The sequence below is a fragment of the Bos indicus x Bos taurus genome, chromosome 23 (genome assembly GCF_003369695.1).
Source record: "Bos indicus x Bos taurus breed Angus x Brahman F1 hybrid chromosome 23, Bos_hybrid_MaternalHap_v2.0, whole genome shotgun sequence".
Lineage (NCBI taxonomy): Eukaryota > Metazoa > Chordata > Mammalia > Artiodactyla > Bovidae > Bos > Bos indicus x Bos taurus.
Window position 1 is genome coordinate 31,588,570 of NC_040098.1, and position 20,295 is coordinate 31,608,864.

Sequence of the window (20,295 nt, forward strand, 5' to 3'; positions counted from 1 at the left end):
CCATGGACGGCAGCCCACCAGGCTCCCCCGTCCCTGGGATTCTCCAGGCAAGAACACTGGAGTGGGTTGCCATTTCCTTCTCCAATGCATGAAAGTGAAACGTGAAAGTGAAGTCGCTCAGTCGTGTCTGACTCCTAGCAACCCCATGGACTGCAGCCTGCCAGGCTCTGCTGTCCATGGTATTCTCCAGGAAAGAATACTGGAGTGGGTTGCCATTTGCTTCTCCAGGGGATGTTCCCAACCTTTTAAGGCCCACTGTAGTATGTAAACATCTTTCAGATTCAGGTTGTAGCACAGCGGTTAAGAGAAAAGATTGTCAAGTTAAACTTCTGGTTTCAGTTCCCTGCTCTACCATTTCTAGCTGCATGACCTTGGACAAATTACTTAATGTCTCTGTTTCTCAATTTCTTTAGCTGTAAAATGGGAGTATAGTTAAGTCCCCTACATACAAATGAGTTCCATTCTAAGAGCATGTTTCTAAGTCCAGTTTGTTCTTAAGTCCAACAAAGTTAGCCTAGGTATCCGACTAACAGTCGGCTATATAATACTGTAGTGTAATAGGTTTATAATACCTTCCACACAAATAATACATAAAAACAAACACAAAAAATAGAACATTTTAATATTATAGTAAAGTATCTTGAAAAGTACAGTACAGCAACAGTTACATCACTGTTGCTTTTATGCTTGCTTCTGGACATTTTGGGCTTGAAATAAAGATACTATATTACTGTACTCTATACAGTACTGTAAAGTACACAAAAGCATAACCACTTGTAGAGGATGCACATACATGACAATGTACATCAGACAGGTGAACTAACTTACATGACTGGGAGAAAGTCAATGCTTAGGTAGGTTGATAAGGAGTCCAGGCTCCCAGAGGAGGAGGAGGAGGAAGGGGAGGGGGAGGGGGAGGAAGAGAAAGAGGTCTGGAGTTCTTGAGGAGTCATGTTTCTCCTTGAGAACCTTCTGACTAATCCTGTAATCTTAAAATGTAAATTGTGGGAGTGGGTCTAGTAAGACCTTTCTATTGTTAGTTCTAATCCTGTCATCTTAAAATGTAAGTTGTGGGAATGACCTTTACAATATTGGAGACATTCTTTTGATTTACTGTAATAACAATTGAAAAAGTATATAGCTCTCTTGCTAAGACTAGTGAGGGGGCACTCTCTGCCTGCTTCTAATGTCTATGTCAGAAGCTGTCTCTGTCCTTTTTCTCTGTAATAAAACTTCTGCCACACAAAAGCCCTGAGTGGTCAACCCTGGTCCCTGATCCTGAAGCTAAATTTTCTTCTTCAGAGATCATGAATCCAACACCATTCACTGTAAGCTATCAACTGGACATGTGCATGCATGTTCGAATCTTTGAAAGTTCGCAACGTGAAGGTTCATATGTAGGGGACTTACTATATAGTAGTATGTATGTCATATCATCATGTTTTTATTGAGAAAAATACACATATAAGGCACTCAGAGAAAGCCTGGGCACAGAAAACATTGCATAAACATTGGCCAATATGGTGGATACACTATTTCAACGATAGATTATATTACTTTCCTTAGGTATTCCCTGTCCTCTATATAAGCTTTACTTTTTTTCGACCATATGGATGGGGGAAAAAAGCTTGGTTAGCTGACTTGCTTTGCCTAACAAAACCTAAGGGGAATGACATATGCTCCTCCTGAGTAGATGTTTTTAAAGTCATCATGTGGTCCTACCTGTTTTTCTTTTGCCAAAAAGTATAGCATATTCAAGGCAGAAATATTCTTTTGGCCTGGATCCTAGAGCAGTGAGAATGTGTTGCATTATAACACAAGCAAAAACGAAACACAGTCAAGCCTTTAATTACTTACTGCAATAGCATTAGCAAGAGGCCCAACAAGAAAAAAGTGCTGGCTCCTGCAGTGCTTTTTATTCTCATCCATGGAATAGCGGCAGGCAAGGGTCATGTGAAATCAGGACAGGTGTGGGGATTGTCTCACTGCCAAGACAGCACCAAAAAAGACTCCAATATTTCCAGATTCAAAGAGGACATGTTAGTCCCCACCAACCAACATCACTTCCAATTTCAAAATTTAATGTTTCATCTATAAACTGGTACCAACAATAACAACAAAATGTTTGCACATAAAAAAAGTAAAAATTATGTTGGAAATACTGAGGTTGCACTTACTAAAACACAACAAACTACATTATTTACCTTATGATTTGTAAAGCTGCATTCTCAGAAGTGGGTATGATTATAGAGACTCAGTCGATCATTATAATGGTGAAGTCATTTTTCACTGACTTCTCATTTCTCTGGTATTCCAAGAAATTGAAGTGTCAACTAAAGCATTAACTTTTGTCATACCCTTCTTGTGGTGACAACTTCTGACTTGAAAAAAAAAAAAGGCCTTTGTAATGTCTTCACCATGTAAGTCATTGATCACACTTTCCTTTAGCGTGTATTTTCTGGTGTTTAGTAAGATTAGAGCTCCCACGGAACGCTTTCCCACACTCATCACACTCGTATGGTTTCTCTCCAGTATGGATTCTCTGGTGATGAATAAGCGTTGAGATTTGGCTGAATGCTTTTCTGCATTCTCCACATTTATAGGGCTTTTCTCCAGAATGAATCCTCTGATGATTAATAAGGGCTGAGTTCACATAGAAGGCCTTCCCACACTCCTTACACTCATATGGCTTCTCTCCTGTGTGGATTCTCTGATGTTTGATAAGGGCTGAACTCACACTGAAGCCCTTCCCACACTCATCACACTCATAAGGTTTCTCACCAGAGTGGATTCTCTGATGTTTGATGAGGTCTGAGCTCACACTAAATGCTTTGCACATTCATTACATTCATAGGGTTTCTCTCCATTGTGGATTCTCTGATGTATAATCAGGTGTGCCCTCACACTGAAAGCTTTCCTACACTCATTACAAGCATAGGGTTTCTCACCAGTGTGGATTCTTTCATGCACAGTGAGAGCTGAGCGTACACTGAAGGCTTTTCCACAGTGATCACACTCATAGGGTTTCTCTCCAGTGTGGATTCTCTGATGTCGAACAAGGCCTGAGCTCTGAGCAAACTTCTTTCCACATTCACTGCATGTATACCGTCTTTCTTCTGCAGACCTCGCCTCATGACTTTCTAACTGGTCCTCATACCAGTTATAAGAAGCTTTTTCATTCTCAGGAATCTGTAAAGTATACCCATTATATGTGCTGGGGACCTTCTGGTGTGGATCCATCCTTACAAAAATCTTCCCTTCAGAATTAACACCTTGTTCATACCTTTGGCCTTGATTCCTGAAACAATAAACACACCTTTCAAATGCGATTTATTCCCTGCAGCTAAAGCAATATGACTTGGGTTTGATTCCTGGGTGGGAAGATGCCCTGGAGAAGGGAATGGCTACCCACTCCAGTATTCTTGCCTGGAGAATTCCATGGACAGAGGAGCCCGGTTGGCTACAGTTCACGGGTTTGGAAGAGTCAGATATGTCTGAGCAACTTAAAAAAGCAATATGATGTGATAAAGACTTAACTAGGACTCTCACACATGTTCCACAAACCTAGGACACACTGATCAAATGTAGTCAAATCAAATGTTTAATTATTTGGTACTACCACTAAACTCCTGGAATGAACACCTGACTAATATACTATTTAAATATATACTTTAAAAGGGCAACTCAAACACGAAATCTGGGCTGTAAGTGAGTATATAAAATAACATAGTTTCTACTTAAAAAGACTTTTTGTCACATTTAATTAAATTGGGAAACAAGATAGGAGTTGAAGAGATTTGCAGATAGTAGAACAGATGAAGGAGCACAGGAATAGAGAAGGCAAAAAATTAGAAATTCAACTGATATTGAATTAATTTGGGAAAACAACAATAACATCATCATTGTTTTACCACTCACAAGTCCACACTATTTGTGTTAGAAGAGAGATATGGAGATTAAATAAGCTCTGTCTACTGCTACCACTATTACTGCTGCAGCTGATGAGGCTACGGCAGAGAGTATTTTAGCAACAGGGATGTTTTGTTTCCTCTGGAATTGTGACAGAATAGATCCTCCATCTCTCCAAAGAAGGGTCCATTCCATCTTTGTAATTTAGACCAATGTGTGGATAACTTGTTGTATTGTTCCCACTCTCTTATACCCTGACAATACTTTATCAATTCTATCTCCAAACTTAATAAAACTTTTGCTTCAAACTCAAATTCCACAAATTATCACCCTCTGCCTTTTTCCATTTTACAAGTTGTTTTATGTGTCAATGTCATAAGTTGACAGTGTGAACCCTTGATAAGAATGGCATTTCACCTCTGTGGTCTTCCTCCCCCAAATCTGTAACCTCAGTATAGTAATGACAAAAACATCAGTCAAATTTCAATTGAGTAGCATCCTACAAAAAACCTGACAAGTATGCCTCAAAAATGTCAAGGTCATCAGAACCAAGGGAAGTGTGAGAAAGTGTCACAGCCAAGAGGAACATATGGAGACATGACAATTAAATGTAACATGGTATGCTGGATGGGATCCTAGAATAGAGAAAGGACATTAGGTAAAAACTAAGGAAGTGTGAATAAAGTATGGCCTTTAATAATAATAATATGCAATAGTAACTCAAGAGTTGTGTTAAATATATTACATAAGGTAAGATGTTAACTATAGGGAAACTAAATGTGGGGGGATATAAGAACTCTCTGTACTACTTTCACAATTTTTCTGTAAATCTAAAATGACCAGATCTCAGAATCTACTCCAAAAGTTTTATTAAAAAATTTGTCTATGTTTTTGAACAGGTAATATACAATTCAAAAGTTAAAATGATCTAAAAAGTACAGAGAAAACTTGTTTCCACCTTGATTCCCCCTCAGTTTGCCACCTCCACAGGTAGCCAATTTTATTAGTTTCCTGCATCTTTCTAATGTTTCTTTACACAAACATGTATATTTTAAGCCTCTAACTTCCTTAATTCAGATTCAAGACCTACAAACCAGTCACAAGTTTATTGTCACATGGACACTACATTCTACATGGCTTAGGAACTGTGCCATTTATTTCTAAGTGATGCTGTTTTATCAAGTTTCTCTGAACAGTAAGTAGCTCTTTGGCAATACTGAAAAAGGCTCACTTGGTGCATAGTTCACAAACAAATGAACCCTTGCCCAAAGTCCAGAAATGTGGTTACCATGGAGCATATGGTGCAAGCTGCTTTGTCCTTAGCAAAACATGGAGAACTCCTAGTCCTATCCAAAGCCCCTTTGGTCTGTAGCTTGCTCACACCTGAATTAGACTTTCCTGTGGCTGCTTCAGTGCGCTTTTTTCCTCTGAGCCCCAAATTGCTGACATTGACTTAAGCAACTATAAAGGACAATATATACAATACTTTTCTGAATTATCTTAAGGCTATAATATGTATAAAGTACCTCTCTGATGTTGTTATCAGTTACTTTAACATTTTTAATGTCAAAGAAAAGGTATCAAGAAAAAAGAGGGACATTTGCTCTCATCTTTTAAACAGAAGAAAACGGCTGGAGGCGGAGGGGAAACGCAATGTAGATATCAAAAGAAAGGAGCTTTCATGAATGTTCAGCTAAACTGAGTTTTTTTTCTTTGAGGCAAATGAAAATATTTCAAGAACATCCAAATAAAACTGTCGAGTGTCGGTGAGCTACTGAAGTTATCACAACAAAGCAGAGCTGGGGACACAGGGTCAAGAGAAAAGGTCTCCATTCTCCGACTCCCCTTCCTCGCACCCCAAAATAGGGCTTTGCCAGAAAAGCGAGAAGGGGCACTCCAGCGACTGTCAGTCCTCCGGGACTCCGAGACACTGTAGGGGAATTTCCAGTGCCAGTATGGCAACGACCCAGAGGACAGGGAGGAGGGAAAGGACAGAAAAAAAGGACGAGGGAAAGGAAAAGGGAGTAAGAGAGGTGTGTGCGAAGAAGAGGCAGAGAGAGGAGGGGCGGCAGAGTGAGGGGCAGGTCTGAGGCAACCAGGTGGAGAGCTTAGTAACCACCCACCTAGGGGGCCCTTCGCCCAAGAGCTTACTCCACACCCAGGAGAAAGTCGAAGAAGTCTCACCCGGAAAACCGTGGTTTGACGAACCAAGGGGCCTTTGATGCCTGCAGTGGCCTCCAGAGGTCGACTTCCGCAGAACCCCGCCCCAGACATCAAGTCGTCCGCTCTAGGATCCTGGAGGCTTCCCTCTCAGTGGTTCGTGAGAGGAATCTCTGAAAGGAGCAAGAGAGGAAACGATTCTATTTATATACAAAAAAAAAAAAGCATTTTAGGCTTTTTAGCTCTTTTAATCCTGGGTAGCACAGTGGTAAAGAACTGCCTGCCAATGTAAGAGACGCAAGAGACTGGGTTCAATCCCTGGGTGGGTAAGGTCCTCTGGAGGAGGAGAGGGCAACCTGCTCCTATATTCTTGCCTGGAGAATACGATGGACAGAGGAGCCTGGTGGGCCACAATCCATGGGCTCGCAAAGAGTGGGACAAACCTGAGCTACTGCGCACACACAGACACAAACTTGCAGGGCAGACATTACAGTCATCCTCTCATGTATAAGAAATCTGAGAAACAGATAAATTTTCTGAGGTTGGGCAACTAATAAGAGAGCAGAGATGAAATTTGAACCTAGATCTGTTTAGTCTACTCTTTTCACTTGCCACCCAGGGCAACCAGTGAATGGATCTTCAAGGCTTAGGTCTCAGAAAGTAATTCTTACATTGGTTTGTAAATTTAACACTATTCCAATAAAATATGAACTTTTTAATAAGTAGATTTTAAAGTTAATATAGAAAACGAAACAAGCAAGACTCTGCATGGAAAAGCTGAAGAAGGGCAATGAAGGGGCAGTTGTAAGGCAAGTGCAGAGAAAAAGAGAGTAAGCTGGGAAGTCAGGCAAGAAGAGGGAAATTTATTAGAGGGAAATGACAGAGTGACTGGCCCTTAAAGAGAACCAGTGTCCTCCCTTTCTGACAGGGTCTCTCTTATACCCTGCCAATGAAAAATTCTCTGAAGGGATGGTTAATTTTTAGCCTGTAGTTGAGTCCTGTGGTCATAGCCGGAGGTCTGGAATCTGGTGGTCTCATAGCTTTGAGAAGGTAGGCGCCAGTGAGAAATCAGTATGTTGTTTGGGCAATTTGGTCAGTCTCAAGGATCACTGTGATTTTATTCTTTGTTTGTGAGGTCAACATAATGAGCCACCTTAATAATGAGACCCTATGTGGGCCCTATCAGCAGTTGCTCTAAAGAATTTTAAACATGTATTACAAAGCCTCAGTAATTAAACAGTGTGGCACTGGTGAGCAAGATAGATGTAAGGGAGATGTTACATCCAGATCTTCAGAAAACTGCAGAATGTCAAAGTTTAACACTTAACGATTCTCCAGTAGGGAGATTACTATAGGAAGAAGGGCCCCTATAATTAATATTTCAATGGTATATTCCTGGCTAGGATCTGGACAGTGGTTCTCCTTCTGTTGCCAGAGTTGACGTTTACTGATAGAGCACTTCTTTACTGTGTGCAAGATATGGGACCTAGAAAAAAACACGTGAAATTATGAGAGAATCACTGTATAAGCAAATAAATCAGCAGAGTAGGGCAAGTTCCAGGAAAGTAAGGAGAGGAAGAAATAAGTACAACAAATATCTAGATAGCACTTCTTATGTATTACATAATGTTCATGCAATGTAAAAGGCAGGTGCTTTTATCATCCTCATTTACAGATGAGGAAATGGAAGCATAGACAGTCCAACTTTAGACTTGCATGCCTAAAACGTAGGGAAAAGTAAGAATCACTAACAGGCTAAAAGTTTTAAGATAACAATAAATACCTCTCCTTTGCTGCTCTATCTTCTAGGTTTATCCAACTCCCTCTTGAGGTCCTCCAAATTAGCCACCTTCCCAACCCTCTCCCACCACCCGCTTCCCACAATGTGGCTCCCATTCCCAGACCTGGTATTACTCAGCAGAAGAGTCAGGAACTGGGCTCAGTCATTGTCAAAGGAGCTGCAGGAGCCAGCTCAGAGCAGAGTTTTCTAGTAACAGAATCCTTGGAACCAACAAAAGCAGCTCTTCTAAAAATTCAGACAGGCAGCTTTCTTGTAACTGGACAGTCTGCAATTCAGTAAGATTCCTCGCGAGGGCCTCCCTTTTCTGCAATACTTCTGTAAAAGAAACATTAATTTACTCAAAGAGAAAGCAGACTGCCATAGCTGTTACGCTGTTAATTACTGTGGGTGATGGAAGGGGGGTAAAAAGCCATGTCAAATAAGGGGCTAACTTGCAAAGGGCTATCTGATCACAGACTGGGATTAGCATGCGCGGCCCTGCTCCACAGGAATCTCCTTGGGAGCACTACTGGGAGAGCAGATGGAGAGGTGTGTCAGGAGAGAACAGCACCGCCCTTGATGGAAGGCGGGTCTGCCCTTTTTTTCCAGGTGTGGACGGAAAAATTACTGCTAAAGGGGAACGCCAAGCTGAAATAAAGATGTATTCTGCATTCTAAGGGAAATATGGACACAGAATGCAGTTGTGGACGAGGAAACCTTCTAAATTCAGATCTCCTAGTACTTATTTCCAAACATTTGCTGTTTCTCCCTTTTGTTTGGGATGGCAAGCTGAGGGATTTCGTGGTCATTGATTCCAAATGTACCAGGTGTACACGTTGTTAATGTGATTCAATAAAACTCTGAAGACCTCAGGAAAGATTGGAGTTTAATCCCAAGAGTAGTTCCAAATGTGTACTCCAGCAGCAGTAAATCGTTAAGAAAAACCCTTCCCCGGGAGTTTGCATCTGGGGTTATTGCTCACCGTCCCGCCTCTCGAGGTTCACGCCCACGATCCACCCCGGCCCGCCCAGGGAGAGGGAATCCAAGGGATTGCACCTGAGCAGTGCCCACCACACTACAGTCCAAGAGCAAAGGACCCTACTGCAGCCAGAGAAGCAACCAGCTCCGAGAATTCCTCGTGGGCGGAAGTCTCTCAGCACTTCCGGGGCGGGGCCTCACTTGCATCCTGACTGCCAGTCGTGGGTTCGGGGCCTGGCTGCAGGTTTCGTTCCTGCTTATTTTTGTGAGAGCACCTAAACCGAGTTTTACCAAGATTCGCAATCCCTGCCTCACCCGTCACAAAGGTGATTTTTTACTTCCTGATTTTACCCAGGGTAGAACCAGCCTTGAATATTGGAATTTAAAGACTTCAGCTGGGAAAGGACATCTCCAGTGTTACAGGATTCCTAAAACCGACACACTGGACGGCAGGAGCTCCGGTTTTCATCGTTAGTGTTCTGAATGCCAATGCTGCACATCCTATGTGCTTTCTCCAAGATTACGGGCCGACCTGAGAGAGCAAGACCTTCAAAAATGGGCTGCAATAATGCAAAATCCCTTGGACTACTCAGGCGTTCATTAAAGAACTCAGGACACCAGTGTACTGGTTTGGACATACAAGCTGATTAAAAACACTACAAGAGGCGGCACTAAGTATGAATACATTCTATGGCACTGTATGAATCAAGAACATAAAACAAGGGTCATAACTGGTCAAAGAAGCAAAGCCTCCGGAAGCCTGGATTCTGTTTCCACCTGTACCATTAACTTAATGGATCACCTGGTGCAAGCCACATGACCTCTTTAGGACCTTCCCTTACAGAATAATGGACTGGAAAATGATTTCAAGTCACTTCCAAACCTAGCATTCTACAGACTAATTAAACACATCCGAGCACAATTATTTCTTTGATGTATTACATACTTATTTTTCTAACTCTGGGATTGATCCTTTTAACATCTATCAAAAGTACCATTGAGTTGCAAAAAGAGACTAGTTTTTAAAAAGTTGTCTTTTACACTACTTAATTTCTTAATTGTATTTCTGACTAGCCATATTTCCCCCTACATGTGTCTTCTTAAGCAGGATTAAGAGTATGTTAAAAACTTTATGTGGGTCTGCTTGGGGTTTCCTTAGGAGTTAGCAGTCATTCCTGTCTAGTGGCTGCCCAAGGGGTGGTTTATGGTCACGTGTTGTCCCCAAAGCTAAATCTTTGATTTGTAGGCTCCCTGCTAAAGAGATAGACCCCAGTGTTTTATCTTTCATTTTATGGGAAAAAACAAAATACAGAAGGCTAAAACTAGACTTGTACTCCTACAACACCTTCCACTTTGGAAGGCAGATCTGATGCTGAGAGCAACCTTAAAACATACATGTATGTTGCTGTGAACTCCAAACATTAAGGCTTTCATAATATTACAGATTATAAAATATATAAACAGATTCTCATAAAGCTTGGCATAGCTGATTTTTCTAATTGTAAAAAAAATCTAGTATTTTCTCTCCCTTTTGCTATATACCTTAAATATACCTAGACCAGGGTTTCTCGGGCACTATGAAACATATAGAACTTGGGTATGTTTTCTTTTGTGGGGGCTGTCTTGTGCACACAGAACGTTTAGCAACATCTCTAGCCTCTATCCATTAGATGCCAGTGGTATCCCAGCCATCCCTTGATAGTACAACCAAAACTGTCTCCAGACATTGTTAAATTTCTCCAGTTAGGAACCAATGGTCTACCTGAGACACAAAAAGCCTATTTTCAAGCACTTTTGCAATGATAAGCAGTAATCTTTAGAGTTTCCTATTTTCCTTCTTAACCAACAAACAAATCTGAACAAATGAAAAGTTTCACATTTCAACTTTTCACACATACCCTAACATTAAATTTTTTTGTCTTCCATCTTCAATGCAGTTATTGATGTATAATGGAAATGGGTCTGTGCATAAAATGAAGAGACATATGTCCTTGAAAGCAGTGTAAATATTTCTGTAGATAGAACACCATAAATAATGCACACAATAATTTGACAAGCATTTATTAAACGCCTACTATGTGCTCAGCACTGTACTAGGCACTAAGGGGTGCAGAGATACAAATGTAAAAGTTATTATTCCTGCCCTCAAGGAGCTTACAATTTAATTTTGGAAATAAATACAAACATGAAACTACAATACAGAGTGCTAGAAAATAATTACAAAACAACATATTAGTAAGTGCATGGACCACACTACAAACTTAAAGGATCAGTGCTGAGGCAGCACAGAGTAAGGGAGGTCTCAGTGAGGTGAAATCACCAGGGAGAGCTCACTCAGAAGATATAATGGAAGCTAGGCTTTGAAGGGAGTAATGAACATGAGCTGGGGCCAAAGAGAAATCTAAGCAAAAGGAACAGCATGAAAAAGGCACAGAGGCAAGAGCTTTATAAGAGACATCAGTGGAAGGTCACAGAAGTGTGAGTATGATGAATCAAGGTGAATATGCTAGAGAGAAATGAGGCTCAGGTGGATTAAACATGAGGACAAGGTAATAGAGGACAAGGTTCTATCACTGCTCTGATAGGAATTACCTGATGTGAAAATTATCTTGATTATCTTGTGAAATGAGACATCAGAAAAATGGAGTTTGAGGAGGACAATCTTGGAAGCAAACAAGGTGGGGATCTTGGGAGCAAGGAAACTGAAAATTAAGAATTACAATACCCTGGGCCTCAGATGATATGGATCTGCAGAGAAGGATACGAAGAAATGGCAGAAACATGGGAAGGAAAAAAAAAAAAAATTCAGCCTCAAGGAGAAAACTAAGAATTGGAATAACTTAACAAGATATTGGACATGAACAGTGAAAACCAGAAAAAGACTAAAAGACCACTCCAACTCTGGGATAAGAAATAGGAAGGGTGGTAAGTCTGTTAAGGATAAAGATGTTAACCAAAGATGCCTATTTAAAAGGAAAATGGGGATACAGTAATGAGTTCTGTCTCCAAATACCAAGTTATATAAGTACCCGTGGAAAAGTTCACAAGTTAAGAGACAACCCATAGGGTAGAAAATATTAAGTTACTGAAATATAGAAGTATAAATAATCCAAATGGATAAAGAGGAGTATAGAAAAAGTAGTGAATAAAATTAAGACAAGGATATTTTTTTCAGTGGACAGGAGGAAAAAAAGATGCATAGAGAAAAGCTAAAAGTGAAGAAAAGCGACCAATTCTCAAAGGAGAATTCCCAAGATGCAGGGTCAATTCAAAAATTATGAAATATAAGAAGGACAAGAACTGCGGCATTTCTGGCAATCCAATGGTTAAGACTCTGTATCCACTCTGCATCCCAGGGGGCACAGGTTCAACCACTGGTTAGGGAACTAAGGTCCCACGTTACCTGGGTTGACCAAAAAAAAAAAAAAAAAGGATAAGAGCTAAGAAAAGGCATTAATATTTATCCACTGGTGATTCTGAGGACATTTCAGTGGAGTGAGTACAAAAGCCAAAAACGAGTTTTAAGAATGCATTAATAAGGAAATGGGGTTTAACAACAGACGACATGTTTGAAAAACCATGAATGATAGAATAAGAAGAAAACGGTAGTTGGAAATGAGCACTAAAATTGAAGCTTTTACACATCTTATGCTGTAGGTGAACTTACTGTTGTCATCCTAAATGTCCATTTGCTTGGGCTAAGACAAGGATATTTCATTTTCCCCCATAATGCCACTTTCCCTGGGGCAGTTTAAGGAGAAGTATATTTTGAGTTATAAGTTACTGCTTTTCCTCCCAAGTTTTAAACATGTTTTACTTGTAGAATTTAGCTTTCTAATACTACAAAGCACCAAAATTATCAACATTTAAAGATGATATACTAAACCAAAATGACATTTTCAACCAATTTTCCAGTAATTGTAATGGATTTGCACTATACTGCATATTTCCTTCCCCAGTAACTTTTCAGCTAAGCCTCAGTTTCCTCATCTATAAAATGGAGGATATCATAAGATATCAAAATATCTATCATAAGCACGAGAAATACATAACTTAGGGTTTGGCACACAGTAAGTGCTCAATAAATAAAAGCAATAGCTAGACCCTCAGAACCAAGAATAAAACTAACTGTTCTATATGGTAATCAACCACGACCACCTTACTCAATGCAAAAAGTCTTTGAAACCTAAGATGTCTCTCCTAGGACCATGTTGGATGGCAACTGTTACAGAAGAACCACTTTATTATGCCAGGTCTTAAAAAGTTGAGGATGGGAGAAGAAAGTACTGGTGAACAGTTAATTTCAGATTACAAGTATAAAAATAGAATCTGCAGGATAAAGGAATTTAGTGCTGTCACTCATAGTTAGGAGCTCAAAGTAAGGTCATACAGACGGATCAATGCTAAGAGTGAAAACTGTAGACCAAGAAAGGACTTCTACTTATGCCCACAAAGAAACAACAGCCCTTTTCTGCTGTCTTAAACTATCTGGCTACATCTATAGGTGTGCTGAATCAGCCTTGACATATATCGTTCTGTCAAGTCATAGTCTTTTCTCACATGCATTCCAGTATAATACTCATCTTTCTGGTCATATTTTCTTTTCTCTAAATTTCTGCCAGATGCTCAGTAATTCTAAGAGTTAAGTAATCTGGCTTTACTTTACTTTGAGTAATTACATTACTTTGAGTAATGTAAAGTGATGTTAGCTGGTACATCTACAGTCATTTCAATACCACGGTGCTCTGCTAACAGCTTTCACTGGAAGACTACTGTTCCTCTGAACTATTTGCGAGGACTGTGTGCATACATGCACATGCATACACACACTCTCCCTCTGACAACGTACCCATCTTGTATAATATTTATACACAGGTAACATTGGCCTCAGGCAGAATTAGTATTTTACGGAAAGTAAGGCACAACTGAAGCAGAGAGCAAAGATCTAGAGACAACTAGATTTGTTTCTGGTTTCTTGTAATTTCAAGTACAAAGGAGTTAGGAATAGTAATCTATAGGCTAAAAAGAGGGAGAAGCAGAGGGAAAAGAGAAGAAAATAAAAGATAAGAAAAGCATTGTTTTGAAAAAGTTAACCAAAGAAACCAGGATGACAAATGACAAGTGGATATCAATGGTTCAGTGAAATAGGTGTAGATAACTCTGATGTGATTAGTAATCAATATGTGCCATAGTGGGGTACAGAAGGGATGTTACAGAGAAGGAATTTATGATCCAAAAGGCAGACCTCTATGATGTATTATTTTATGACTGACTTTTACAAACATCAATCATAAAACATTATTAGTAAGTGCAGTCCTTGTTCAGGATAGTCACAGTGTGAAAATGTATAATTTCTCTTGGAACTTTCATTACAAGTATGAAATTACTTTCATTTCATTTCATATTCTTCTGAATAAGATTAATGGAATAAATTCCCATTCTGAAAGATGATTTTGGAAATAGCTAAAAGTTACTCAATTCCAAATACGGTGAATAAGTGCATAACCAGATGGTCAGACATGAGATGAAATTCGAAGAGTAACAGAGTGTTTTTCTTGAATGGTGTATTAAATGGGAATCTTGAGTGTGTTCCAAATATCTAGAGGAATGGTAGTACTGGGAATAACAGTACTACTAGAATAGCTAGAACTGCCCAATTTAAAAAGACAACCCAAATTTGGATTCTTCTGTAAGTTATTGGTGGTAATTTTAAACCAGCCTCATTACTTTATACAGTATCCCTTGGTATACTGAAAGCTTCAAATATGAAATATAGTGCCTGGTGATGATGAGTTTAATATTGTGTCTTTGCTGGATTATAGAGGGAATGTACCAGAATTCAGAAGAAAGAGGAATTGTTAGGTGAGATACTCAACCAATGAACACTGAAGATATGTAAAGCTAACGGCAAGAAACAGATAAAGAGTGAGTGAGGTGCTGAGGCCATCTAAGGAGGTGGGTTCAAGGTCAAGCAAGAGTGGCAGACCATCCAGTCAGGGGGTCTGTACAGACTGACAGGAACCTGAGAGAACAGTACTGTGATGGACCAAAAGAGATGAGTGTACATTCTTTGCAGGATTTTTAAGACTTCTTCAAGCACCTGTCTTTTTCCCCCATGTGATGTCTTATTGAGGATAGTATAAATACCTATTTGTACCACAGTGTACAGTGGGAAGGTGGAAAGGAGAGTCAAATTACCAAAAGGTATAGCCATCCAAGCTCAAGAGCAGCTGAGCTGCTGCTGCTGAGTCTCCACTCACCTCTTTCTCTGCATCATTCCCACAACCATCACTAATGCGTCCACTTCCTTTGCTGACACAGGTACTGGGGCTGGGGGTGGTGAAGGATACGTATGGATGCTCAGGGACTCAGGGGAGTCAGTGAAGGTGATATATGAAGAAAAATGCTGGAGTGCTGTTAAAAATATAGCATTCTGAGTTTGCATGGGAATATGGATTTCCACTATCAGGAGCATTAGAATAAAATAAAATGTACACTTAAGCATAAATACATTAAGTGTTTATAAAAATTTCCCTAGAACTAGGAGCTCAGAAAGTTAAATATAAGTGTAAGTCTCATACAGAGGCTGCTTCAAACTCTAAAACAGCTTCTTAGATCAGATTAGGAGCACAAAATGCACCTTTAGGGGAATAAATGGGAGACAGGGATCACAGGAGATCGGAAGAAGCAGAGGAACTAGGAGTAGCTACTCTCAAACCTACAGCTACTCACCAAAAAGACAAAGTTAAGTGCCTCAAGCCACACAAGCAGTTTTCTCTAATGCTATTTTAAGCTTCTAAAGGATCAGACCATCAGGAGCTCCATTCTATCAGACACCTCCTAAGATAGTCAAGCTAATTAATTTGTATCAAGGCACTGGACCCAAACTACTGAAGAGCTATTCTAACTTTGCCACCCCTATCAATCGGACCCTAGATAAGGTTGTAATATGTTGAACTTTCTGCCATTTTTTTTTTTTTTTTACAGTGAAAGACCTCTCACCAGCACACGGTTCCTCTAATGTTGAATTAACGCCCAATCTATGACTCAAGTTTTTCCCTAAACTCCTGTGGATTCAGATTTTTCTCCACTGTGGATTCTTTGATGTCGAATAAGACTTGACCTCTGAATAAAGGCTTTCCCACACTCATTACATTGATAGGGTTTCTCCCCTGTGTGAATTCTCAGATGCTGAATGAGGCCAGTGTTCCCATTGAAAGCTTTCCCACATTCTTTACATTTATAGGGTCTTTCTCCAGTGTGGATTCTCTGATGTTCAATAAGGCCTGACTTTTGACTGAAGGCCCTCCCACACTCATTGCATTTGTAGGGTTTCTCCCCAGTGTGGCTTCTCTGATGGCCAATAAGATGTGAGCTCCTCCTGAAAGTTTTCCCACACTCATCACACTCATAGGGCTTCTCCCCAGTGTGGATTCTCTGATGTCCAATGAGGTGTGAGCTATGACTGAAAGCTTTCCCACACTCATTACATTCATAGGGTCTCTCCCCACTGTGGATTCTCTGGTGCAGAATAAGGCCTGCACTCTGACTGAAAGCTTTCCCACACTGATTGCACTGATATGGCTTCTCCCCAGTATGGATTCTCTGGTGCAGGATCAGGCCTGTGTTTTGACTGAAGGCTTTACCACACTCCTTACAGTGGTAGCGTTTTACTTTGTTGTGGATATCCTGGTGGGAAAGAAGGGCTGACCTGTAACTGAAGGCTTTACCACATACATTACACTGATAGGGTTTCTCCCCAGTGTGGATTCTCCAGTGACGAACAAGGCCTGAACTCTGAGCAAAGCTCTTCCCACATTCATCACATTTATGTCGTCTCTCTTGGGTGGGATTTCCCCGCTGCCTCTCTAATGAGCCCAGAAGGTCTCGGGCTTCTCCAGGCTCAAGACCCCCGATAACATCCCCGTTGCATTTGGCAGCTGTCTCTCCATGTGGCTGGATTCCAGTAGATATTACCTGTTTTGAAGTTAATTCCCTGTTCTCATTCCTGGTCTCACCACCTGGAATAAAAATGTAATAAACATCAAGTGAATGTCACTTCCTAGTCTTTATGCTAGGAAAAAGAAATCAAATAGAGGAAAGAAAAATACACATGGAGGTTAAGAATAAATGGAAACTTCCATCTGTCTCCAAAATGCCTTCATTAATATGGGGAGAAAGGAGCAGGGACAAACTGAAGTACCACATACGCCAACTACGGAATAACTGCCATCAAGAAACAGGGTTGCTGGAAGGAGAACTAAAGTAGAGAAGGGGGTCCCCTGAGGAGAAGCAGAAACTGGGGAGTGAGAAGGAATATGGAACTACAAAAAGATCTAATGAGTGGAGTAGGAATGAAAAACGCCCCAGTCATTAAAAGGGAGGAGCACAGTGGGTCTAAGTATGACATGGGAGATGTATATGAATGCAGAGAGCACCAAAAGATTTCAGTATCCAACTGGCAAAGAGACCAATACCCAGTCTACGGCCATACTACCCTGAATGCGCCCGATCTCGTCTGATCTTGGAAGCTAAGCAGGGTTGGGCCTGGTTAGTACTTGGACAGGAGACAAATACTCAGTTACAAACTGTAAGATAAGTCCTAGGTAAGAGAGTAAAAAAGTTTCCTTTTATTTTTTAAAATTAATTTTTTCTGGTTATTTTTTTATTGAAGTACAGGAAATTCATAATATTGTTTGCTTCAGGTGTATGGTAAAGTGATTAAGTTACACATATATGTGTATATATATACTCTTTTTAAAATTCTTTTTCATTATAGCCTATTATAAGATACTGAATATAGTTTCTGAATATTGTTGTTTATCTATTGTATATATGGTAGTGTGTATCTTAAACCCATATATCCCATATTCTTAATTTATCCCTCCTCCCACCTTCCTCCTTGATAAGCGTAAGTTTGTTTCTGTTTTGTAAATAAGTTCATTTGTACTATTTTTTGGATTTCACTATTTTTAGATTCTCTGACTTACTTCATTTAGTGTGATGATCTCTAAGTCCATCCATGTTGCTGTAAATGGTATTATTTAATTCTTTTTACAGCTGAGTAATATTCCATTATACACACACACCCCCACCTACCCAACCTCCACATCTTTATTCATTCATCTGCTGATGGACACTTAGGTTGCTTCTAAGTCTTAGCTATTGTAAATAATGTTGCACTGAATATGGCGGTGCATTTCTTTTTAAATTAAAGCATCTGTCTTCTCTGGATATACATCCAGGAGTGGGATTGCTAGATCATATGGTAACTCTATCTTTAGTTTTTTAATGAACCCCATACTATTTTCCATAGTGGCCACAAAATTTTCCTTTCAGAACTCCAGAAGTCTCAATATTTTCTCTTTCTGTTGGATCCTGAGTTTAAACTCAATGGAATGATGCTAAAGCTGAAACTCCAGTACTTTGGCCACCTCATGTGAAGAGTTGACTCATTGGAAAAGATTTTGATGCTGGGAGGGATTGGAGGCAAGAAGGGAAGGGGACAACAGAGAATAAGATGGCTGGATGGCATCACTGACTCAATGGACCTGAGTCTCAGTGAACTCCGGGAGTTGGTGATGGACAGGGAGACCTGGCATGCTGTGATTCATGGGGTCCCAAAGAATCAGACATGACTGAGCGACTGATCTGATCTGATCTGATGTGTTTCAGAAAGCTCAAAGCTACTGTACACATAAACAAAAGATCTTTAACAATAACAACCAGAGCTCTCCTTACCCAGGGAGAACATGTTTCTATAATTCTCTGGCCTGTTATCTCTACTCGGATCTTTCTGGGATGAATCAAGAAGCCATTCTTCTCGAATTAGGGACACAGCCATGTCTTCAATCTTCTCTAAAGTCTGAAACAAAACAAGATGCTCATTTGGGGACTGGGACTGTTCCACAGCTTAAACCCAGAGTATCAGAGAGACCCATCAGGGGTGGAGAGGATCATGACATGAGAAAGTACCATGTAAAGGGATCTGCGAAGTTGGCTGGGAAGAGCAGGAAAATGCATCAGATTTACTGGGGGTGGGGGGGTAGAATCAAGGATCAATCTGTCTCTATGCATTAGGATGTGGAGCAATTTCTTAAGTGAGTACTGCTACAGACAGTCTAGACATGGGGTAGATGCCACAAACATTCTGAGTAGAGCTATGAGGTTTCAGTGAGAAGAAGCACACTCACCTGGAACCCTGCTGTAAGCAGTGTAGCTGTCATCTCCTGGTCTCGAGGACTTCCTTTCTGGGAAGGGGTAGGACTCTGTGAAACTGATATGGCTGAGAGGAGAAAGGAGATACGAATGAGACCAGCCTTGTCCTATGGTTATAGGAACCAGCACTAACATATTCCAAAATTTTGTATATTTCAGCAGATATGCATGCCAGAGATTTTGCATATGAAATTCTGTTAGTCTTCGACTACGTGTCCATACCTATGGTTGCCCACAAAACACCTGTACTTTGATGGTCCACTCAGCTTGAAGCTACCTGTCAAAAATAGAATGTTTACTGGTTTCCTAACAGGAATTGCTTTACAATTTCTTCTCTACCATCAAAGCTATAGTCCATTCTTGTGCTTGTACACAGTATTTCTTTAGGTCCTAATCTTTTGTCAAACTGAATATGGGAACAAATCTATCTCTACTAACTCTATCACTTTTTTGAAATGTCTACCATGACTGCCAGTATCTGCTTCCTATAGATATCAGACAGGGTAATAAAAAAATCAAAATGGACTACTGTGTCTTGCACAACAGGTATTAGAATTTTACATAAGAATTGTTTTAGAAACATTAAAAATCTAGTAATTTAAAACAAACTATGAAACCACATAAATAAAAAAATAAGAAACATAGTGCAAGTATGATATGAGACTAGAACATCTTGTTCTATAAAAAAGTAAGAAAAATCACAAAAATTATGGAGAAAAGTCAATAGGACGCAGGAGTGAGATGGAAGAGGCCTCCTATAGCCAACCCTGAGACAATTTAAGCATCAAAATAAAGAGAATAACAGAAAGAAAAAAAATGAATTTATGAGTACATATTGATAAATAAAAAATGAGTAAAATAAAATGGGGGAAGGAGGGAACACTCTCCATTACAGTAAACAAATAAATACAAAAACATTGTACAGGAGGTAGTGACCAAAACCATCCCAAAGAAAAAGAAATGCAAGAAGGCAAAATGGTTGTCTGAGGAGGCTTTACAAATAGCTGAGAAAAGAACAGAAGTGAAAAGCAAGGGAGAAAGGGAACGATATACCCAACAGAATGCAGAGTTCCAGAGAATACCAAGGAGAGGTAAGAAGGCCTTCTTCGATGAACAATGCAAGGAAGTAGAGGAAACAACAGAATGGGAGACTAGAGATTTCTTTAAGAAAACTGGAGATATGAAGGGAACATTTCATGCAAGGATGGGCATGATAAAGGACAGAAACTAATAGCGGCAGAGGAGATTAA

At 40.0% G+C, this 20,295-nt stretch overlaps 1 protein-coding gene across 1 annotated transcript in view; it reads right to left on the minus strand.

Annotated features, from left to right (window-relative positions):
- Positions 1-1,428: 1,428 nt before the first annotated feature.
- The window catches only part of ZKSCAN8 (zinc finger with KRAB and SCAN domains 8), a 30,001-nt gene continuing 11,134 nt past the window's right edge, over positions 1,429-20,295 (minus strand). Inside the window, 6 exon segments of the mRNA XM_027524781.1 lie at positions 1,429-2,835; positions 2,838-3,150; positions 9,500-9,523; positions 15,893-16,848; positions 18,569-18,692; positions 19,021-19,112. Coding sequence (XP_027380582.1) covers positions 2,426-2,835; positions 2,838-3,150; positions 9,500-9,523; positions 15,893-16,848; positions 18,569-18,692; positions 19,021-19,112 — 1,919 coding nt within the window. The 3' untranslated portion in view covers positions 1,429-2,425.